Source organism: Callorhinus ursinus, unplaced genomic scaffold (genome assembly GCF_003265705.2).
Source record: "Callorhinus ursinus isolate GAN/ISIS: 27379988/994484 unplaced genomic scaffold, GSC_fseal_2.0 scaffold10, whole genome shotgun sequence".
Lineage (NCBI taxonomy): Eukaryota > Metazoa > Chordata > Mammalia > Carnivora > Otariidae > Callorhinus > Callorhinus ursinus.
The window spans coordinates 74442764-74467168 of NW_027397072.1; the positions used below are offsets into that span (position 1 = coordinate 74442764).

Consider the following 24405-nt stretch of genomic DNA (forward strand, 5'->3'; position numbering starts at 1 on the left):
ATTTATTTTCCCCAAACCAGTCATAGTACCACCCCCACCAAGCCTAGGCAAAAGATGGGATAAAAGCATGCACGCACAGACTTCAAACCAGCTCTGTGCTCATCAGCTGTAGGAAAAGAAGAGCTAAGGAGAGTTGAAAGCTTGGGTTAAGATGAGGACAACGGACTCACTAGGTCTTCCTGGTCGGAGGAAACATTTTCTGGAAAGGAGACTGCTTCGCGTGTCTACAGAGTGCTTTCTCATGCTGGTCCTATTTTACTTTCCAACATACAACCTACTGGACTGTTCCGTTTGTTTGTTATTTATGATGAAGTCCAGTCTCCAGGATCTGTTTGCTTTCTCCCTTGATCGGTCAGCCTCAGAAACTCCCACTCCATCCCTTCTTTTCCTTCTCCAACATTTAACTGGCATCCAACTGGAATCAGGTACATGCATGACCTGGGGAATTTTCTGCCTTGTTGCAGCAAATGTCAGTTAAGATATTGGATCTATAAGAGGCAGAATTCAAACACAAAACCCTTGGCTACCAAAAGCAATCCCTTTTCCCATCCACTTCCCAAACCGTTCAACCACCTGCTAGAGTGACGCCAACTGAGTTCTCAGGTTCACCAGAATGAGGCCCAGAATACTCATAAACCCATCAAGGGCACCAGAAGAGGAGTTTCTGTAGACTCGCTGAAATCTCCCCACCCCCTCCACTCCCTCAGGCAGTGGCTCCCTCTTTTCAGGAAGCAATCTCTCTTTTCCATTCAACTTTCCATAAAGAAGCTGGAGTTTTATTTTTCCTTGGCTTCCAGTCTGTGCTTTGGACAGTCCCATAAAATTCCTCAGTAATTTATGGCCTGTTTTTCCTTTCAAGTGGAAAAGCACTAATCGCTCACAGAGGGGAAAGACAAGTATTTCCAATGGGAGGTATTCTAGAAATACGTCCTGTCAGCATAGGTGAGTTGGGTCCTCACCCACTGTTGAAGGCTTATGTGATGACCCTAGCCCTTGACACAGAGCATGGTCTCAAAAACCACCTGGGTCCAAGTGAGTGCCTGGTTTTGAAAGATTCTTCTCGACCAAAAAACTTAATCTTCACCTGTCACTGACATCTGAAAATTCCAGAGGTACAGATGTCACCCAGATGTCATCCTCTACAGCACTCTCTTCTATAATGCCAGCCCGGAATACTCATTATCGTGTGTCTACACCTCAGTGTAAATGAGTTTATCAGCAAGAGGAACCCAGGAACCTTGACTTTGCCCCAGGCTAGGAGGGCCCCTCGAGGGCATGAAAACATGAAATCGATCTTTGTCTCCTTCCTTCCTTCACATTTTTTGCTGCAAGTCAGCCCCAGTGATCATACCCAGATCTTTGAAAGTAGCTTTTTCACCATCTTTTCTAATAATCTCAAGGGAATGAAATAGTAAAATATGCCTTTACAATAGAGTTGATTGGTAGCAACAACCAAACAAGAAATCATTTCTGAGGAGAAGGAGCTAGAGTTAACCTGCACTTGGAAAATATTCAGCCTGACCCGATTCAGGAAAGAAGAGGAACCAGGGGCTTCTGGCCTCGGTCCCTGTAATTCCATTTGGAAGATCTCAAAACCATAACATTGCTTTGCTACTACTTTACAAATGTCATTGGCTAAAGACAGAACAAGGATAAACCACTAAAACATCATTTAGAAAATCTTGCTTACGAGGATCCTATTTGCAACCCTATATTCATATAAAAACACTTGTCCAACCTCAGCTTCTCTCCCCAAAACAGTGTTGCATGATCAAATGAGCTTGGGAACACTAGTCACTCAACTGTCATCCTGGAGATTAATGGAAATTAGCATATTAAAGGCTCTGAGAAGTCCTGCAATAAATGTTTAGCTTTATTTAATCTATTGTTTCCCAAATCTATTTGATTATGGCATTTCTTATTTTTTAAGACTTTTATTTATTTATTTGAGGGAGGAGAGAAATCCTCATGGAGACTCCCTGCGGAACATGAAGCTCCACTCAGGTCTCGATCTCACAACCCTGAGATCATGGCCTGAGCTGAAATCAAGAGTCACGGTTTTTACTACCCTTTTGACAGGTAAAGACCAATCCCTAAGAGACAGGTGCATGGTTATCTCAACCAAACAGACAAGTTTCAACTTCTGTCAGCCCAAAGTGTGGGCTGATAAAGTGCTTCAACCTCAGCCAACAGCTGAAGAGCACATTGAAAACTTAAATAAATAAATCAGCCTCCCTTACTAAAAGTTGCAGACACATGGTATTGGCATTCACTTGTGACCACTAACCTGGATGGGACGGATGGTGGCGGATGATGGGAGTGTGGCATGTGGGTGATGGCTGGGTTTGGTGTGGTAGAGCCAGCTCCACATGCACCTTCTAGGAATCAAGAAGCCTGTTGGCTCATGTTTTCTGTGTCTCCACTGCATCTTTTTTTTTTTACTTTGATCAAATCACTTAAGTTCTGGGCTCTATTATTTTTCCATCCATACATGAGGATTTAATGAAGCTCTGTTACTAGGTATCAGTTTTTACATTCTTTCAACTGGAAGGAATATATTCCACAGACCTTTCTGCCATTTGATCATCCCCAAGAGGAAAAGAGAGAGAAAGAAAAGGAAGGGGAAGGAAAGACAAAGATAGGGAGGAATTCTGATTCAGTTGAATGCCTTTTGAACATGTATAAATACATAAGGGTATTGAATGTGTCATGGTATTGATACAATGCCTTCTGGGCCATGCCCTGGGCCTCCTGGACTCCGTATGTTTGGGGGACTATATACCTGTGCGTGTGCAGTAAACAGCCCCATTATAAAAACCAAGAAACCCAGGTGCTCCTTCTTCTGCCCCAACTGCCAAGTCATCCTTTAACTTCCCTGGGTCTTGCTGCCCTGAGATGTCCAGTTAAGAGGGAGAACATGTATTTCTTACCATACAAGTACTCCGGGAGAATCAAGAGAACAAGTACAGATGTCTGATGAATATATTAACATGAGGGGTGAAGGTCAAAATGCATTATTTTCCAAAGACCGCCCCCATTCCGATCAAAAAGTGGAGAACCACCCTGTGCAGGCCGAAGGGTCACTAGAGAGGCAGGAACCCGCCGTGCAAAACCGGGCACGAGCCGAGCCCTCCGACCTGGAATTTCTGACGCTTCACCCCAAGACCCCGGAAGCATTTGCAGGGGGTGTCAGGAGGTGGGGGGCTCCTGGAGAACAAAAAGTATGTCAGTTCATCAGGTCATTCCTGCATCCTATGTTGTTATGGACTTGTTCACAGAGGAGGATTTGGGCAGCTTTTTCAGAGCCAGTCTGCCCTACCCATTCTTCAAAAGCCACCTCCTGCACAAAGCTCTTCTCAGTCTTCCGCCAGACAAACATAATGCACCTGTCTTTATGGAATTGTTTGGGTGAACAAATTAGAAGCTTACTGAGCGCACGGAACACTGTCTTCTTGACTTTCTTCTCCCCATCTTACAGGTCCTAATTAAAGTTCTGTTAAATGAAAATGGGTGTCCTAGGCCAATGTTTCTTAATTTTTTTTTATTTTTACTGGGACCCACGGATCATATAAATAATACTCATATAAATAAAACTGAAAGAGAAGTTTTATAAAGCCACATTTACCCTTACCACATGCAATGCCTTCTGATAATTTCAATACTGTTCTATTCTACTTCCATACTTAAAACTGCTATTTGAGGGGCGCCTGGGTGGCTCAGTTGGTTAAGCGTCTGCTTTCGGCTCAGGTCATGATCCCAGGGGCCGGGGGTCGAGCCCCGCATCGGGCTCCCTGCTTGGTGGGAGCCTGCTTCTCCTTCTGCCTGCCACTCCTGCTTATGCTCTCTCTCTCTCTCTTTTTGGCAAATAAAATCTTTTAAAAATAAATAAAGTAAAATAAAATTGCTCTTTGAGATCCACTTAATGGATTTCATGACTTCAATTGATGGGTCCTGACCCATAGTTTGAAAAATTACTCATGATGTGCCCTTATTCTCTTTCCTCCCCGCAAAATGAAAAAATGGATCCTCCACAAGAAGTAGATAAAAATTCTAAAAGTTCTTAACTGGTTGAAATTTGTAAAGTGTCAAATGATGCTCACTCGCCTAGAATCCAAATCCCATGAGAGAAGGCACATGGCAGCCTTACTGCGTGTGGGCGTCACTCTACTTCCACCAATAGGTCAGGACAGAATCCACTCCCCTCTCTAAAACTAATGTGATCAGTCTTTTCAAGTGGGCACTTCTCCTTTTTATATTCCTGAATGTAGACAGGAGATCTCTCCTTTGGAGCCCCTATCCCTCCTAGCACAGCCCCTGGCACACAGCAGGGCTGGAAGTAGGGAGACAGGCAAGCGCTAAGGAGCCTGCCTCTAATGAGGGCACACACATGGGAACCCAGGGGAGGGTGCTCCGGCTGGGCTCTGAAGCTTCTCTGAACACAGGAAAGGGCTTTCAAACACACGCCTGATGGGTCTCATTTACTCTCCAGGGACTCAGGACGCTTTCTCAGTCTACAAAACTGCTGTACATCCCACCCACAAGGGGACAACCACATGACTCCATTTTCCTGCTTGTTTCTGAATCACTGTCTTATCTGTCTTCCTCCCTTTTCCCCTTAAAATAGTTGGCTTCACGGTTGTCTGTGCACAGTCATATGATAAGCAGTGATAAAGAAAAAAATTTTAAAGAGCCAAGAAGGAGTAAGGAAGCAAAGTGAAAGAGACGTGTTCTCTTGTGCCTGGGGGTGGGCTCCTAAGACTCCAGTTTCCTAGAAACAAAGCCCAGAGATCAACTTTAAATCTTTAGCCCTGACCATGTGAAAGAGCTAGGCACGCTGGCTGAGAAACCCAAATGCTGTCCAGTGTTATCAGGTACTTGGGGAGATAAGACCTGAGTTCTATTCTAGTCCCAACCAGGAGACACCACTATCCCCAGTTTTCTCATCTGCAAACTTTGGATGAAAATGCCATGCCTCTCCCCAAATCTGAAAGTGATTCATCATTGCTACTTACATGTGTGTCACATGTTTCATTTTGCAGAGGGATATTAAATGAGTCTCGCAACCCAATGAGATAGGCAGAGCCAATATGACTATTCGCATTTTACGGTTGCAGGAACTGAAGTTCAGAGAGGTTAAATTTCTTCCCCGAGGTCACACAGCTCATTAGGGTGGAGCTGAATTAATCAAGAATAAACAAGCACACTGTCAATGTAGCCCTTGGTGAATGTATACTGGCCTATAAAGGCTTGAAGGCAGGCAGCAAATACAAACTTAGCAAAACATAGTGATTCCCTATGTAACTCATTACGATCAGAACTACCATCTTTCCAAGTCATGCCCCTCGGATGGAAAGCAACCCTCAACCCCAAGCGACCCCGCAACACACAGAATCAGATCAAATGGACTCTGACAACATTAAGTCCCAAACCAGATAATCTACAACTTATTTTTTACAATAGAATTCTAATAATAATAATAATAATAATAGCAGCTAATATTTTATGGGTGCTTATCATGTGATAAACACTTTTCTAAGCATTCCAAATGACACAATTAGAGAGAGATTACTGATCTTGTTTTACAGATGATGACATGAAGGCTCAGAGAGGTTACACAACTTGTCAAAAGGATGCACAGCTGGTTCGGTGGTGCCACCAGGATTAGAACCCATCCCTCTAGTGCAAAGCCTTCGCATCTAACCGTGATGCCACCTGCTTCAATATGCAGTAGCTGGTGCTGCGGCTTTTTCGCCTTTTCCTAAAAGTCAAATATATATATACATGCACTTGACCTTTTAACGACATGGGTTTCAACTGTGCAGGTGCACTTACAGGCAGAATTTTTTGGATAAATACAGCACTATAAATGTATTTTCTCTTCCCCATGATTTTCTTCATAACATTTTTTCCTCTATCTTTATTGTAAGAATACAGTATATAATATATACGTAACATACAAGGTATGTGTTAATCTACATTTATGTTATTGGTAAAGCTTCCAGTCAACAACAGGCTACTAGTAGTTCAGTTTTCGGGAGTCAAAAGTTATACTCGGATTTTCAACTGGACAGGGGTCAGCGCCCCCGACCCCTTTCATTGCCCACGGGTCAACTGTAATAATGGGGCAACTGTGTGTGCAAATGAGGGGGTATATGGGAACTCTGTACTTTCTGCTCATTTTTTTACAAACCCAAAACTACTCTAAAAAAGCAAGGTTTATTGATTTTTTTAAAATAATGCTGAAATAAAGGTAAAAGATAAAAGACCACCCCATGTGGCACCCTCCCTTGCCTTTTCCTGTTTAAAAATAACATACAGATGTGTGCGTGTGATTTTTTTTTTTTTTTTTTGAGAGACAGAGCAGGGGGACGGGCAGAGGGAGAGAGAGAAACGCAAGCAGGCTCCACACTCAGTGCAGAGCCCAACACAGGGCTTGATCTCATGACCCCGAGATCATGACCTGAGCCGAAATCAAGAGTCAGACCCTTAGTTGACAGAGTCACCCAGGCGCCCCTGTGTGTGATTTTTTAAATAACACATTCTTCTCTGTCATGGAAGGAAGAACACTCCAGAACAAATATCTACAGAACACCTACTATTTAGGTAGATACTATTATAATTTAATGTTAAAATGTATTTAAGCAATCAAGCATCTATTCTGTGCGAGGCACTATGCCAAGTGTTAGCATAAACTGGCATGAGTTCTTCCTCTCTGGGACCTTTTCTGCTTCTGTAAGAGAACAGGCAGAGAGTATCCAACCATCAACATGAGATATCAATAATTTTAAATGAAGGGCACAAATAGTAAATGTTACTAGGATTCCAAGGGCCAAAAGAGCTGTAGCCTGGAGAGCTCTAGGAAAGAGGCCCAAGAAGGAGGGGGATTTGGAGAGGTGAGTAGTATTCCTAGTATTTCAGGAATATGGACATGTGGGGATCGGAGCACCCAGAAAAACTGGACATGGACGAGAGAAGCAAGCTCCCATGGAGGAGGTTCCCAGCGTGGAGGATGCAGGATCCCCTTGGCAGAAAAATGGGAGAGGGGGAAGGATGCGAGCCACGCAGGACCCGAAATGTCTGGTGGAGTGATGAGGCTAGACGCCAACCTATAAGTAAGTCGGCACCCCAAAAGGGTAGTTAGGGCCACGGCACAACTCTTACATAAATCCCCTGGATTCCAGAGAACCAGGCTAATAAAGATATGAAAATGAACCCTAAAGCTATCATCATGAATTAGTACTCAGGCACCTGACACTTTAGTCAGCTATTCTTTTCTAAAATGAAAAAAAAAAAAAAAATACTTTTAAAACAGCTAGGTGGTCATGGCCGGGGACTTGCACTTCCTGTGAACTGAGCTCTCCATTCAATGTGTGAAAAAGCAGAAGCTGTGGGGTCCTGACATACATAACAGGCCAGTGGGGTGGACTGGACTTCAAGTGTTAAGGCAGGAGGCCACCTCCATGAGTTTAGGGCTTCTTGAAAGGGGTTGTTCCTCAGAAAAACATGTTCCCTACCTCTGGCAAATGCTGGAATTATTTTTACAAGGGGCTATGGCTTCCATTTTTTAAAGTGACTGCAAATGTCCCTCCTCTGCCTTTAGCTGGACAAAGAAATGATAAACATATCCTTTCCTGGGCATGCTTTGTTACTTGGGTCGGGGGGGGGGTGTGGGGGGGGGACACAGAGCCCCAGCTTTAGCAAATGAAAAGGCAGGATGCCCAGTTAAATCTGAATTCCAGACAATGAATACTTTGTTAGTGGAAGTATGTAAGTATAAGTTTAAGTATGTCCCACGCAATATTCAGGATGTACCTATAGCAGAAAAGTATTTGTTGTTTATCTGAAGTTCAAATTTAACTGGGCTTCCCATACTTCATCTGGCAACTCTGGGCACCTCACAGAAATAGGACAGAGTCCTGGGAGAGCAAAGGATACAGACAAAGGAGTTTGGGTGCCCAGAACAAACTTTTCTTTACCTACTTCAATAGATGCTCAGGACACAGAGTTAATGCTTACAGGCCCAAGAACCTTCACCTACATGGACCTCCTTCATTCCTGCCAGCAACCCTACAACCCAAGAAGGGTGACTATTCCTAACCTTTTTCACAAACAAAGAAACAAAAGTTTGAGGAGGTTAAGTGAACGTTCACAAAGTAACAACGCTACAAAATAGAAGAACCAGACCCCCTGCTCTTGGGTGAATTCTGAAGAAAGTTTTGAAGGAAGAAAAGGACTCAGATGGTTGGAGAGAAGAACAGTCAGGTTCTGAGAACGGATCCCTCAGGAGGTCAGAGGAGCTCTCTGCTACTTTCGGTTCTGTGACTTCAATGTCAAGTATCTAAAATGAAACCTGAGCTTAAACAAAAAAAAAGGTCCTAATAGAAAATTAACAAAGGAACGTATGATTCCTTATAAGCATACAGTAATCTTTTTAAAACGCTGGCTATCCTTCAACTCATGTTACTCCTTAGCAATTCTGATGTCCTGGTCAAAAGCAAAGTCCTGCCCTCCCAGTGGAGAACCTTTGTGCCTACCAACAGTCAGGCCAGAACAGAGCAATCGGCGTGCATCCCATTAGAGGCTGGGCTTACAGAAGAGACACATGGTAGGAAAATGAAATCGGATCCTTTGGCCCAGAGAAATGGGATGTACACGGGACCACAGCAAAATGGACAGTAAAACAAATCTTCGAACCTCAGTTATCCCATTAGGCCCACAAGCGAATGCAGGTGATGTTCAGGTTAAAATGCAACACTGAATCTGCTTTTCAAAAATTCCAGAGGGAGTAGTATATCAGGTAGGTCCATCCATCCAGAGCAAAGCCAGCCCCAGGGCAGGTAATCCATGTTTCCTGTGCCTTCCACCCCAGGGGCCGCCTAAGAAGGGCCGAGTGTGAGGTTCTAGTTCTGCATATCTGGAATCTGGCAAACCCAGAATTCCCGTTGCTAGGTATTTCAGAAAGGGAGGGAAGTAGGGACTGGAAAAGGTTTTGCTTGAAACTCCCTCAGTTGGCCATTACTGAATGAAATCTTCCCACAAAAGCGCACCTTCACCTATATCAAATAAAAAATATTAAATGCAAATAATTACCAATAATAAATTACCCTTTATTGAGAAGTTGCTAGAAGCTGGGCACTTTTTCATGTTTCATCAGTCATTATAGTAACTCTACAAGATAGCTATTATTCCCATTTTACAGATGAGGGGACAACTACAGGTGAGTTAAAGAATTTCCCCAATATCATGTGGCCACAACTGATAAAACTAGAATTCAACCCAGGACTGACTCCAAAGCCCACATTACTTTCAGACAAGCCACCACTCAGCAACATGAAGGATGCTACAAAGCTAGTCTTCATCCCTATCAGGCCTATCAAGAAATAAACGAAGAAAATTAGCTGGAAATACAGCTTGGAAAATTGGGTTAGCCCTTAGGATAGATTCCCTTGATAACCAAGAGTTCAATAGATCATAGTGATTCTGTTCAACACCTTGCCCCAAGCAAAATTCCTAGAACATAAGAAGTGTTTATTATATATTTGTTAAATGGCTGGCAAACTAGGTGGATGGATAGATTAATGACTGAATATCCATTCTATCCATTGTTTTCTTTCTTTGGATAGCTTATTGTTTTGGTGTGTGTGTGTGTGTGTGTGTGTGTGTGTGTGTGTGTGTATTTTTTAATGAAGCAATTATTTTTGGATTGCATTCTTGCTTTAATCTCACTGGTTTCCTGACTGCCCTCATCACCCAAAATCCTTGCCTGACATTTTTTACGCTCTTCTTCCAACTTAAAGGGGCTCCCTTCCCTGTCTATTCAGATTCCATATTCTACCAGGCCTGGCTCAAAATCTTATGAAGAAGCCTTTGCCAACTAGAAGAACCCACATTAATCTTCCTTTCCAGTGAATTCTCACAGTTCTTCAACTTCACTCTTTCATAAAAGGGTGTTAATCTCAAATCCCCAAATGGCCCACTTGAGGAAGGTCCATTCCTTTTTTTTCCTCACTATGTTTTCCAATATATGTCCACAAAACACTAGTTCTATGGTTCTAATAATTTTTCACAAATAAGAGCATTCTATGACAAATCAGTTTGGGAAATCTGTGGTTACACACACAGAGGTGTACAAGTCCCTTTGCTACCCGCCATCTTGGGAGTCTTTAATATACTAATGTGCATTTGACTCTGAAACTTTTCCTAACATCTTTGATCACGGCAACCTGAGAATATTAGAAGTCTCCTACTCTTTGAAAGATACTCTGGCAAATACTGGTCGATTACATGTTCCCATCCTTGGTGGCTGATTGATGATTCTCTCAGCTGCCCAAAATGGTTTAGATAATCATCCATCTAAAATGTCGGGAGATAGATTCATAGGCCCTGCATTCCAGAAATTCTGCTTGTTTGTTTGTTTTTAGAATATCCTTCGAATGGCTCAATGATACAGAGGACTCCATTTAAAAAATAAATGTAGGGGTGCCTGGGTGGCTCAGTCAGTTAAGTATCCGACTCTTGATTTTGGCTCAGGTCATGAGCTCACGGTTGTGAAATCAAGCCCCACTCGAGATCAACACTGGGAATTCACTGGTGAATTCACCCCATGTCCACACCCAGTGTGGCTGCTTAAGATTCTCTCTCTCCCTTTCCCTCTGCTTCTCCCCCATCTAAAAAAATAAATAAATAAAAAATAAATGTATTTTTGTAGGCCTTGAACACTAGGTAAAGAAGCAAGCTATCAAAAATGGCTTTGTGATTTTGATAACAGTAATAAAGAAAGATAAGGAGGGAAAAAAGCAGAAGCTGACAGTTTTTCAGAGATACAAGACTCAGCTTCATGGAAAACAATAAAGATAAAATATCATCAAGTGCTAGGTCGAGCAAAATCAAGGCCCAAAATGCAGACAGCCAAGTCAGTCAGAATCATTGTTAACAGAGGTCTTATATAAGGGTATCTAGATCTATGCTGCCTCCTGCTTTCACAGATGTGGAACCTAAGGTCCAACACCACTGATTAATAGGAGGTACCTGACTCCCTAGTCAGGAGGGGGAAAAGAAAAGGATTAGCCAATCCAACTCTAAAGAGGTGTTAGGCATCAGAAAGCCTTGTGATGAGCTTTCCTTCTTAATGAATTTTATACACCAGAATATTTATGTTACATATTGATTATATTGGGTCTCCTACCAGACTATCTGCTCCATGAGAACAGCTCCTGGCATATAAGGTATTCAATAAATGTTTGCTAAATGGAGGAAGGGATGGCTGGAGCAATGAATGAACAAACCATTTTGTCCACTAGTTAGAATCTCCTGTAGATTCCGCCATCTTTCTTTTCAGCACTGTACTGGATGGTGAACTTCTTTTTTTTTTTTTTTTTAAGATTTTATTTATCTATTTGTCAGAGAGAGAGAGAGCACAAACAGGGGGAGCAGCAGGCTCCCTGCTGAGCAAGGAACCCAATGCGGGGCTCGATCCCAGGACCCTGGGATCATGACCTGAGCCGAAGGCAGACCCTTAACTGACTCAGCCACCCAGGCGACCTGGGATGGTGCACTTCTAAGAAGAGCAGAATCTAAGTTAGTCTGATTAAAGAGTGTTGCCTATATGACCTCTACAAGACAGACCCCAAAGGCAGCCTTTAATTCAACCAACAGTTGAGTGAGTGGCTACATGTACTTCCCGAGTGGCTCATACTCTGCTTGGTGAGTCACTGGGAGGACGATACTTCTACTCACAAGACGCTTACATCTGGCTGGGACAACATAACTGGCATCAGGAGATACTATAGTCTGAAAACAAATCTATTCAAGAAGGACATAGGCAAAATCAAAGTCTATGGTTTTCCTCAATAATTAATTACAGGTTCACCTGCCATGATTTTCCTAACCCCTTCTTGAACCTGATTATATTCTGAATCTGATCTACCTCTTGGGGTCATTAGCTCAATGAGTTTACTCCTTGCTGGCAAATAAAGGTGACTTTTTCACTAGCTTAAAAAACTACCTCTCTGAGAGTTCAAGGTGAAGTAGAGGGGACGGGGAGGGCATGAGGGCAGGAGAGGTTCTCATTTCTGTGCTTGGATTCGGTAAGAGACTGTGCTTCTCCCCTTCCTCCCAGGCATGATATTATGGGGCTCAATCATAGTCCCTCTGGACTTTCCATTCTGTTTAGTGGCAGCAGGCTGGCGTGACGACAGTGTGTTCCTGTCCCCTCTGCAATCCCAGCACAGTACAGGCGTTTGGCCACTTCCCATGCTTTCTGCCAGAAAACTGGATTTCAAACAGGTGCGATCCTGCTGATTAGCATTATAATAGATTGTAATTACTTAACCAGCGCATATATACCCGGAGGAACTTGGAGAGAAATATAATGTTTTGCCAAGTGTAGCTTTTATTTATGTAAAATACTGCAGGCCTGCTCTGGAGTTCTTTTAGTCTAAGTGAAAGCCCTCGAAGCTTTGTCCACATATGCTTCGACGAGCTCCAGCCCTGGAGCCCAGGCACCGGAATTTAAAATTTCATTTCTCATTGCTGCCAATTACTAAGGGTTTTGTATCTTAGGCCCTCATGAGAATTTGAACTTGATTTTAAACTCTGCAAAGGGAGGACAAGCGGGCCTTTTTTCTTCTCCCCTTCCCACAGCACCTTGCACAGGCCCTGGGCACCCAGAACGTTTACAATTCCTACTCTTGGAAACCCTAGACATGAGGGAGCTGCTTCAGCTTAGTGCAAACGGCCACATGGAAATAACAGGCATTCTCCCATAAGAACATTTTCAAGGAATCCTACAGATTTTTATAAGATATCCTTTTCTTCTGCCTTTTCCTCAATTCTTTCAACTGTACAGGAAGGCTGTTTAGAGAATTCCTTCAACTGCTTAGCATACTGGTCTTCCCAGCTAGATTTCATACTCCTTGGAGGCAGGAATGAGACCCCACACAACTTTGGTCTTACCACAGTAGGTGCTAGGGGAATACACACTTGTTTACTTAAATTCATTCACTCATTCAACAAGGGACCAGGAACTGTCTGGGGTCCCAAGAGAAGAACAGTGAACAAAAACCTGTGCATTTATAGAAACTCTGTTCTGGTGCTAGAGACAGATAATAAAGATAAATAAGAAAAATATATAAGAGAGATAAGAGCTAAAGAGTAGAACTAAAGAAGGAGAGTATATAAAGCATCAAGATGAAGGGTGAAATTTTATTTTATTTTATTTTTAAAGATTTATTTATTTGACAAAGAGAGAGAGAGAGCACAAGCAAGGGGAGCAGCAGAGGGAGAGAGAGAGAAGCAGGCTCTCCACCCAGCAGGGAGCCTGATGCAGGGCTAGATCCTAGGACCCTGGGGTCGTGACCTGAGACAAAGGCAGATGCTTAACCGACTGAGCCACCCAGGTCCCCCAAAGGTGAAATTTTAAACTTGAACCATGAGGGTATCTAGGAAAGGAACATTTCAGAAAGATGGAATGGCCAGTGCAAAGACTGAGGTAGGAACATGGTGAATATGTTGAAGGGTGGCAGGTGGGTCAATACGGCTGGGAAAAGAGTGAAGGGAAAGAGTAGCAGGCGATGTAGGGTCAGAGAGGTCATAACAGGAGCCTGACCATGTTGGTCTTGTAGAGTATAAAGACATGGGTTTCTACCAAGAGATGTGTGAGCTGAGTGACATACGCTGATGAAGTTGGGGCAATGGGGAACCAGTTAGGAGGCTGTTAAAATAATCCAGGTATGAGATGATAAGGTCTTGGACCAGAGTGATGTCAGCAGAAATATGCAAAGATGATCAGATCTGGGATATATTTAGAAGACAACAGATGCTGCTGTTGGCCTGGATATGGGGGTGTGAAAATGGCAGGCATCAAGAATGGCTTCTCACGGTTTCTGGCCTGGGCAACTGGAAGGATGCAGTTGCCATTTCTTGAGATGGGGAAGACTATGGGAGGCTGAGATTGGGGAGGAGGCACCTGGGTGGCTCGGATGGTTAAACATCTGCCTTCGGCTCAGGTCATGATGCCAGGGTCCTGGGATCTAGCCCTGCATCAGGACTCCTGGCTCAGCAGGGAGCCTGCTTCTGCCTCTCCCCCTGCTCATGCTCTCTCTCTGTGTATCTCTCTGTCTCAAACAAATAAATAAAATCTTAAAAAAAAAAAAAGATTGGGGAGGAGGGACATAGGATATACAGTTTTTGACATAACAGAGTTTGAGATGCCCTTGCACAATCAAATGACGATGACCAGAGGCAGTCACATATATGAGTTCTGAAGCTATAGCTAAATGGGCTGGAATTAGGAATTTGGAGAAAACAGCATTTGAGAATGCACTGAGATCCATGAAACTAGATGAAACTGGTACAGTAAAACCAAAACAGCAGCTCCCAAATATCCCTATTTTCAATTGGTCATACACTTCAACAAATAATTAACCTTTGGCTACAGTGGCCACACAATTCCTAGACTTTTCAAAACAATCTCATTTCAAGAGATTCTAATATTTTCAAGTAGGCAATTGTTAAGTGTAACTAAATTAACTTTATTTTTAGACTATTCATATAAATACATTCACAAATCAAAGAGAAAAATATCACTGGACCATATGTTCTGATTTAAGATTCTCAAACCATGAATACACACATATAAACTCTTCAAATATTAATAAAATTGTTAGAATGTACAGTAGCCTGGCCCTTTGCTAAGAACTTTACATAGACTCCCTTATTTCTCAGAACAACCGAAAGAGGTTGTCAAACTATTATAAGAACTATTATATTCCCATTTTACAGATGAAGAAACAGGCTTAAAGAGCCTAGGTCACCTGCCTCGAGAGTGGTAGACGCATCCTGTAGTTAGAACCCACAGATCTGAGAGAAAGAGATCCACTGAAGAGGTAGGGAACTGAGGATCTCAAATAATCACTAAATCTGCTGGTCAAAGACACAGAGAAGGGGAAACAGAACAGACAGACAAGGTCTGACTGCCCAGGAGACCCAAGGCCCTTTAACTGCAGAGCCCCAAAGCCAAGTAGCTTTCCCTGATAGCACTGGGGCAAGAACTAAGCCTCAGGGTAGTTGTTAAATAACCAATCATGTACCAAGGGGAGCCATATTTAATTAGATGGTAAGTATTACAGGAGTCTGTAGGGAGGGGAGTATGGAGAGATCCTGGAACCTCAGCTGCTGGTGGACAAATTCAAGGGATAGGTGCACACAAAGGGAGATCTGGCCATTCCCAGTCCTTCCACATCCCTTTCTAGACCTTCCCACCTCACTCCATTTAGATGATGATAAAAGTTTTCACGGATCCTCTAAGATTTCCCTACAGAAGTCCTGAAGGTAGACATATGCCTTCAGGCAGTGTATATCAAGGTGTACTCTAGCCACCCTCAGTGTGAGACTCAGCAGGGGCCTGTTTAACCACAGCACATGTCCTCAGGCCCCGCCCAGAGCATCAGCATCTGAACCAACAGCCTTAGCCTTGGGGTTATAACAATCCCCCCAAGGGATCCTGGGGCCAACAAAGAATAACAGTCCCTGAGCCTTACCCCTTCAAAAACAGTGTAGGCCTATCTCACAGGGTCAGCCGGGTGGGATAATTTTGGGAAACCCTGTCAATGAGCTATTTGGGAAATAGGAAACAGAAACACTAGTGTCCCATTCCTTGCCGAATGAGACTACCCAGCAGAAAAGAAACATTTTGAGGATGATGAAAAACTTGACTTCTTTAGGTCCTGTATGATAATCAAGTCAATAAAGAACCTTCTCCAAGGCCAGTCCCATGGCAGGTTTAGGGGACATAATAATAACTGTAGGAACTAAACATTCACTGAGCTCTCACTGAGGGCAGGCCTTGGTCCGTGCACTTTCCATGTAGTAACTCCTTTCATTCCCCTCAACAACCCCTTTTGTTAGAGGTAGATACATTTACTATCACCCACGTCTTACAGAGGAAGAAACAGGAAACAGGAACACAGGTTAAATAGCTCTCTAAAGGTCACAAATGTGGTTGGTGGTGGAGGCGGGATTCAAACCCAAGGAGCCTGGCTTCAGAGCTTAAGCGCTGGGCGGAACCACCTCTCAGAAAATGACATTTTTGTCCTTACAGCTGCATTATGGGGGCGGCACGGGAGTGACACAAACAGAGATGTCTTCAGAGGCGGGGAGCGCGGAGCTCAGCACACACACTAGTGAGGTGACCACACAGCAAACTCCATGCTGTGCACAGGAACAGCTAGCTGTCATGAGCTGGCTCCATGTACCCTCTCTGCCATCTACCACGCTCCCACCATCCGTCCGAAAGGCAAAGCAGCTCCATCCAGGCTTCACGGGGCCTCCGCTCCTAATGAACCCCAATACCTTTCCTTTACACAACGAGGCTCATAAATCTTGCTGAAGGAATTACAAAGGTCTATTATAAAATCTCAGGACATTTGTGTGTACAAAGTCTTCATACGATAATTATCTGGAGCCCTCCCCTGCCCACAATTTCTATTCTACTCCAGTGTTTCTCGAAGCATAGTCAAATTCTCTCGAGGAGCGCTTGATACACGTAAGGATTCCTAGTGCTTGTCCTAAACTCCAGAATGAAAAGCTCTGAAGGTGGTGGGCAGATCTATATTTCTAACACTTTCTAACACTGTCCCCTCCCCCCCCCGGTGATTCTCCTGCACACTCAAGTCAGAGCAGCATGAATATCTCATTCCTGCGGCTGCAATAGTGTTTAATGGGATTCTGCTTTCAGTATAAGTGAGATCCTCTCGTCTCTCTGTAATGAGCTTTCTCTAAAACAACCCCCTTTGTCATCACAACTGATACGTCTCTCATTATCTGGAGAATAATTATCTCAGCCTGGCTTTTAAACATTCTAGAATCCACCTCAGTTTTCTCCTACTCCAGGGTTTCCAAAGTGTGGCCCGCATATTGCTAATGGTTTTGAGAGGTACCTGAGATGAACATCTTTCCTTTTTATTGTAGAGGCCACGTGTTTATTCTAATGTGAACGAAATAAAACTGTAACTACAACATCCCAACTGGTGATTTCAAGCATACCGGGGCTTACGTGGGAAATAAGAGAATCAATGTTTAAAAATTTTAAGTAAATAATAGCACAGGTGGTACTCAGACAAAAGTCTTAAATTCGGGAAATTTTATCCTGCCTGGTCCTTGCTGACAGGCACCCTCACTTTCGGCCATGCTTCTCTGATTCCCCACTCCTAACCACAGGCCTTCTCGGCCTTTCTTCACACAGTGTCTGTGCCTGTGGAATGCTGTCTCCTCTTGTAAATAATCTCTAAATGTTACCCCCCACCTCACGCCCAATCCATGCCTCCTTCCAGGAACCCTCCAGATTCTTCCAGCTCTCCCCGCCACACTTCCTTTTTGAACTCCTGGAACATATGCCTAGTCCTACTCATCTAGAACCTAATTGCTACTTAAGTATCTACATGTATCTATCACTTCCCTAGTGAAATGGAAGCCCCCTAGGCTGTCACCCACAGTCTCCTTCGCCCCTGGGTTACCTAGAGTGCTAAACTTCTCTGGCTGGGCCTGAGCACAAAACAGGAACTGGGTGAGTACATGTGAATTCATGGTGCAGTTGAATGAACCTGTCCGCATCAATGAGAGAAGCAGCTGTTCCATGCCCTCCACCTCGCCTTACTTCAGGCCAGATTTCTTGGCCACACCCGAGAAAGGGTGTATCTCTTCATCACTTCCAAGTAAAGAGCACAGAGCCCGGGAGCCTGGGAAATGCTGCCCGAAGGTGTGATTCTGTGGGTGTCCTCTCACTGACTGCAATGGGAATGGGGACTTCCGTCAGCCCAGGTGAATGGGTCTGTTTCCAAGGGCCAGCCCCCTCTGCAGATGCCTCCCCACTCCCCCCACCCACCTCCCCGTCTGGAGGAACCAGAACGGCCACAGCATCCCCCAGTGAAACCAACCCCAGGTGAGCGAACAGAACCAGCTCCACTACCTAATTCATTTTGTGACTTTGGCCTTTTTGTAGCTCAAGTTTTTGTTCTGTTTTTTCAATCTGTCCAATACCTGTTGTACCTAATTCACCCTTGTTTTGAGACAAAGGAGAGATGATTTTGGAAAGCACTTTAAATTATTGAGTACAGTGAAAACATCAGGGACACAGCACATGAATCTGCAGGGAGAGTAGCCTGGGAGGGCCGGGGGGCTCCGTTCTCCACCAGGCAAGCCATGGTCAATTGGAAGTGTGGGCCCTACCTCCTGTGCGTGCCATGTGACCTTGCTTCTCCCTAAAACCTGCCTCTGCACTGGGGATCTGGTCTAGGGCCAAGTCCAACATGAAATTGAGCACCTTAGAGAATAATGACCAGGCAAGGCTGGTGCTCACGGCATGCTTTGCTGCAAGTGCTCCAAAGTGGGGATGGTGCCCTGATGCACCCAGGGTTTGGGCAGGCCCCAGCCAAGCATCACCAGACACACTCGGACACCTGTCCCTCCAACAGAGATGTGTTCTGTGGCTAAAGCAGCCTTACGGTTCATCCCACCTGCTCTCTGCCTCACTCCATCTTCCTCATCTGCATGCACAATAAAGGCCCCGGGGCCTCATGACGATACTCGTGTTTTTTCCGTCCTCTTCCTGTTCTAAAACAAGTTCAAAACCACAGGTTTTGAGTGTTAAGGTCTGGCCCTGAAATTAGGTACCCCTTCAGCTCACTACTCTCCTAAGTCAAAGAGCCCATGTGTGGAAAGGAAATGAGGAGTGAGTGGGAACTCTGGCGGTGGGAGGCAGGCAGAAGGAAGGGGCATCGGTGAATGGAACGGAATGGAATGGCCTGGTGTTCTCTGGAATTCCATAAAGGTTCGCCTGCTCCACAAAATGTAAGCCGCCAATCTCCCAGGGTTGTACTTGGTATGGTTTGTTGGAGCTTCCCTGTAAGCCCTGTAACCATGGTTTTGGGCAGACTACATCACAGCGTGAGCATAGAGAGAAGAGGCCTTTTTCCTATTTTTGTCTAAGACTCTATCTCCTTTTTAAAAAAATATGTAAGGTGACATGCCTAGGTGGTTCACATGCAGCCTCTGACCGTACGACAATCATAAAGTGGTCTGTTTCCAATCATTAGAAAGGGGATTCCTCTGTTTCTCCATGAGATGTCTCTTTTTGTATCGACCAAAGAACCCTGAAGACATATGCACCCAGAGCCACACCTGCTCTTGGTGGAAACATGGAGCAAATCAGAAAACACCGAAATCCATTTCCTAATTTAACACCTTCCTTCCAAAAAGAGCTAAAAGAAGGTTGGCTCTCCCTGCTTCTTTGGCTGCCAAGGTTGAATGCATTTGGTTCACAGTACCTGGACAAGGAAGGCCTGTTTCCAAGTCCCTAGTATTCTGACAGTATAATCAATTAATTCAATGTCAGACTTAGCAATATCTCATTGCACAGCATCTTGAAAATCAACACAGGGAAATCGAGTAACTTTAAGTAGGATTCAAAGCACTGACTTCCAATTTCTCACAAGCAGAACCACTTTTTAAGATACAACACTCATTCTGGATGCATGGGCGATGCATGGGGCAAAACAAGCTTGGCTTACGTTGCTGGGACCCTGGGGGAGACATCCTGGAGAACACATTTTTCTCCCTGTATGTCAGAAGATGAGCTAACCACCATGCAACAGAATAGAAACAAGCTAGCTTCTTCCTGGAGGGAATAAAGCAGCTCTTCACTCAGCCGCCCAGGACAAAGCCAGGACGTGCAAGAAGCCCTCAGTCTAGGGCTCCACGTGCCTCTCCAAGGACGGAGGAACCCACCCACACACAATCACACACAGCCAGCCCACCACGCTCCTGCGGAAGGCACCGGCTTCTCTGCCAGCCTTCAGCACCAGTGGCTGGGGGCTCTACCAGCTTGCGAGCTCCCTGTCGCACCCCTTGTCTGGAGGGGGAGAGGGCCTTCCTTACCCTCTTTCCAAGTCTCCTCCTCATTGCCCCAGTGCCTACTTCTCAACTACGAAATGGAGTATGCTTCCCTGAGGCAACTGAGACACATGACACACACACACCCCAGATGGCAATAAGTCTCGGCGCCCCATGACCAATGCCAAGGCCGTGAGTGCCTCCCCAGGACCCCACAGCTGGGCTCCCGGACCGGGAAGCGCCCGACTCACCCAGTCCTCGAAGTGCCGGCTCCCGTTCTGCAGCAGCTCCTCAAACTGGATGGTGCAGTTGGCCACGAAGTCGTCGTAGCCGATGGGGGCATCGTGGAAGACGGCCAGCTCGATCTTGCGCCCGTTGCACACATCGGTGACGAACTCGTCGTGCCAGGCCGGGCTGTTGGTCTTCTGCTTGGTGGCCGTTTGGCCGATGCGCGAGTCGTCCACGTTGAGGGCGATGTAGGGGTCGAGAAGGAAAGTCTGCGGCCGGGGTCCCACCGCATGGCGCAGCGACCAGGCTGTGGGCTTCAAGCTCACGGCCTCGCAGATTTTGATCTTAAGAAGGCCATTGAACACTACCATGGTCGGGGCGGGGAGTGGGGGCCGGGGTCACTCCGTCCGCCCCGAGGGCAGGAATAAAGAACCGACGCCCCGGCGCTCTGAGCCACGGGGACTCCTGGGTCCCCTCTCACCCCACCCCACACTGTCCCTACACCTTGTAGCGTTGTGCCCTGGCGCGGGCGATTCTCAGCGAGTGCATGTATTTCCCCGCCGGGTTCCTAACGGAAAACAGGGAGGGGGGGGAGAGCTGGGGGACGTCCGTGTTTGGAGCAAGTCTCTCCCCCCCTACCACCAGCAGCACCCCCAGAAGAGGAGACGAGCTGTCGGCTTCGCGGCAAGCCGCGGGGGCTGTGTCGCCGCCTCGCTGGCTCTCCCGGTCCGGGCTGCGGGGACGCGGGCGCCGCGCCCGGCGCTTACCTACCTTTCGGAAACATAATCCCCGGGAAATTTCGACTCCGGGAGGGGGAGGGGGATGTGGGACGGGGCGGGGACGAGAACCGGGGGCGCAGATTTCAACCCGGATCCTCTTCGCACACCCAGCGCCTGCCGCTGACCGCGCGGGGCGGGGGATGGATCGAGGGATGTTCAGTCTATCCGGAGGGATGCATGTCGAGAGGAAATGGTCCTCCTCGGAGCCAAATTTTAAAAAAAAATCCACAAGCCACACAGCCAGCCCGGCCGCCTCCTCTTGGGCGAAGCCGCGCGGCGCGGCGGTCAGCGATCCGGAGGCGCCAGGAGCCCGGAATCTCACATCCGCGCGGGCTCGGGAGTCGGGCTGGCCGCCGCTCGGGCTCGGGGCGCAGGCCGGCACCGGTCGGTGCGCAGCGCGGCGGCAAGCGGGGCCGGGACTGCGACTCGGCGCGGCCCCACCTCCCGGGCGCCGGCGCCCGCCCGCCGCGCTCCTCGCGTCCCCGCTCTCGGCTGCCGCTCGCTCGCCGCCCGCCCGCCCGCTCTCCCCCTCGGTCTCTTCTCCCTCCGTCGGTGTGCGAGCGAGTCTCCCTCCCTCTAATGCAGGAAATGCGCAAAAGACGTCAGTGTGTGTGTGTGTGTGTGTATGTGTGTGTGCGTGTGTATGTGTGTGCACGCGCGCGCGCGCTCCTGTGTTTGGGGAAATAGAAAGTTTTGCCTGTTGGGGGAGCAATACGGGAAAAGTGAGCGGAGGAGAGGACGACGCAGAGAGGGCGAGCCTGCCGGGTCGCGGCGGCGGGCGGGGGAGCCGAGCGGGGATCGGCGCGGAACCCCGGGGAGTGGCGGCGCTGCGGGCGGCGGTGCGTTTGCTGCGGGCTTGTGGACACCGCGTCTCCACGGGGAGACCCGCGGACCGCGCAGCTCCCCGGGGCTCCCCGGCCAAAACCCTCTCGTAGAGCGGGAGATGTGGCAGTGGCGGGGGTCGCCCTGCGGGAGGGGACTCGGGACCCTCCCCCAGCCCCACCCCCACTCGGACCGAGGCCGGGGAGAGCAGCCTGGGGAGCACTGGCCCGTCTGTCTGTCATTCTGTCCGGAGCCGCTCTGCTCCGCCGCGGTGGGGGAGGGGAGAAAGGGAGGGGCGTGCGAGGCTCGGTGTGTGAGTTTTTAAACACTCATTCTCTCCTCCCTTGCTTTGGGGGCATTCTCCCCCTTTGGGACATGTCCTGGACTTCTCGGGCCGCGAGAACTTGTTGACAAGTGAAAGCTTAGTAGAACCTCGGCTCTATTTGTCTTTGTTTAGTTTTTACAAAGTGACTTCATATTTACTCTGGACCTCGTCTGTGCCCTTTTGGGGGACAGGCCTCTGATCGGCGCGCTGACAGCGGCCGTCGGAGCTGCGGGAAAACGGGGCGCGCCCTCTGGGGGGCTAGTGACTGTGTCCGTGCTAATTTCCTCCATAACCTTTAAACTCTCGCTGGAAGCCGCGGCGGCTGATCACGTGAGGCGAGCCTTGGGCTGCTGGGGAAGAATTTCCTCCGCGGGGAGCCGGGGACGGGGTAGGCGGCCCCGCGAGGGACGGCCCCGCGCCGGGGGACGCGAACCTGGGAGGGCGGGGCGGAGAGCGCGGAGGCCCTGGGCGCGGCCCTGGCTGCTATAGCCGAAGGACTAGGCTGGGAAGAGGTCATCTCCCGCAACCTGCGAGCAGGACGTTGTGCACAGGGAAAAAGCAAACCTCGGCCCTCCCGCGTGTGCCGAGCCCAGTCAGGGACTTTGTAGGAATCGTGATAAACGGAGTATTTTATTTGGCGGGTTTGGTTAGTGTAGACCAAAATTTAAAACCCACCTCTCGATTACATTTTCTCAGTGGAAAAGGTTATCACTGCCTGTGGCTTAAAGGCTTAAAAAGGATTAAAGGCGAGGGAGGAGGCAGTCCCCTGAAACAACTGGATACCAAGCGCGGCACACAGGTCGCAAAAAGGATCAGGAAGTCCCGGGGTGATCCTCTCCTAAGGCCTGCAGTCGCTGCTCTCCCTGATCCTGTCATTTCTCCCAGCCCGCCCTGATGAATGGGGCAGCTGGGTGGAGAGTGCTAAAATGCAGTCTTGGGGACAACTGAGCTCTTCCGAATGTAAAAAGTCAGGATACGTATGAAAGTGATGCCTTACATGGTCACTCCCACCAGCGGGAGGTGTGTTTTAGAATCTGTCAGTTGGACAAAGCGCAAGTGGGACATCTCACTGCTGTTCAATTTTTATTATGTCTTTGATCATCAGAATTTTTTCCACCATTCTATTCTTATTAAACTTGTTTCCCCCTTCAGGGGGCATGTGATGGAAGGCAAAGGCAAATAGGGCTAGAGCTTCTGAAAATTCATTTGGGCAGCGGAGCAAGTAATAGAGATGAAATACTTGACAGAGAGGCCAAATTTAAGGGGTACCAATGAGCGCAGTAATCAAAATGAGTAATACTTTAATGCAATATTTTTAAAAATCTAAATTAATGTAAAAATGGATGAACATATCCAAAATTTAAACAATTTTAAATGTTGCATTAAAATATTTAGGTTACCAAGTTGATAGGTACCCCTGAAATTCTGTGCCTGAGATGAGTGCTCCATTTGCCTCACCCTAGCCCCAGCCCTGTTGAGGAGTCTAGAAAGGCAAGGATTTCATGAATTTAGGGATCCATAAATGTTTCATACCTTCTCTGTACTCTTTCTTTAGGTGAGATTACCACGCAAACAGAGAGGTACACAGGATTGAAAAACATTGGCCCAAATCCCTCCTCTTCAATGTGTTACACGGGAAGTAAGTTTAGAATTAAGGGCACGCTGAACTTGAACTTTTTGCATAATACCATATTCCACCCCTACCCAGACAAGACTTCCCAGATACATATAAATAAGGTCTATTGCCATCTCAGTGGTTAGGCATTCTTAAAACCAATAACCTACAACCTTCCAATTCCACTTCCTTCTGACCCGGGTATGGTTACAGGAGCACAGCATCTGCCTCTTAGCAGGCTGTTTGTTACACCATGTGAATAATCAGGCTGCGATTCTCAGATGCAACAAACACCAGTATAACCTCACCTTTTTTTGTGGGTTTTAACCATTTTTTAAGTTTTTATTTAAATTCAAGTTAGTTAGCATACAGTGTAATCTTAGTTTCAGGTGTACAATATAGTGATTCAACACTTCCATACAACACCTGGTGCTCATCACAAGTGCCCGCCTTTTAATTACAACTCTAAAAAGGGGTGAGGGGGGTGGAGTGATGAAAAGATCTCACCAAACTGCCTGTGTTGTACTGAATGAATATTTAAATAAAAAGGGAGAATGGTGGTACCTTACATTGCAACATTCCTAAATTCCTGCTCTTATTGCATCCTTATTTCTGAATAAATCTCACCTTCTTACTCTCCGACTTAGCCGAACAAAAAATCTGTATTCTCCAGTATCACCATGGATACGCCAGATGTGAGCTTGTTTAGGGAAAACCCTTAAATTTACCTGAAAGGGAGGATTGGGGGC

General features: G+C 46.6%; 1 protein-coding gene across 4 annotated transcripts in view; it reads right to left on the bottom strand.

The window, feature by feature from the left end:
* PRKCE (protein kinase C epsilon) overlaps positions 1-21431 on the bottom strand; it is a 475917-nt gene extending 454486 nt beyond the window's left edge. For 2 of the 4 annotated variants that reach the window (XR_003207488.2, XM_073897765.1), the window contains exon 1: positions 20139-21431. Coding sequence is in view for 3 of the 4 variants with exons in the window: in XM_073897765.1 (XP_073753866.1) it covers positions 20139-20486 (348 nt within the window). In the remaining variant the exon portion in view is untranslated. The remainder of the gene's footprint in view (positions 1-20138) is intronic. The other 2 variants (XM_073897764.1, XM_025868896.2) reach the window with 2 other exon arrangements.
* Positions 21432-24405: the final 2974 nt, after the last annotated feature.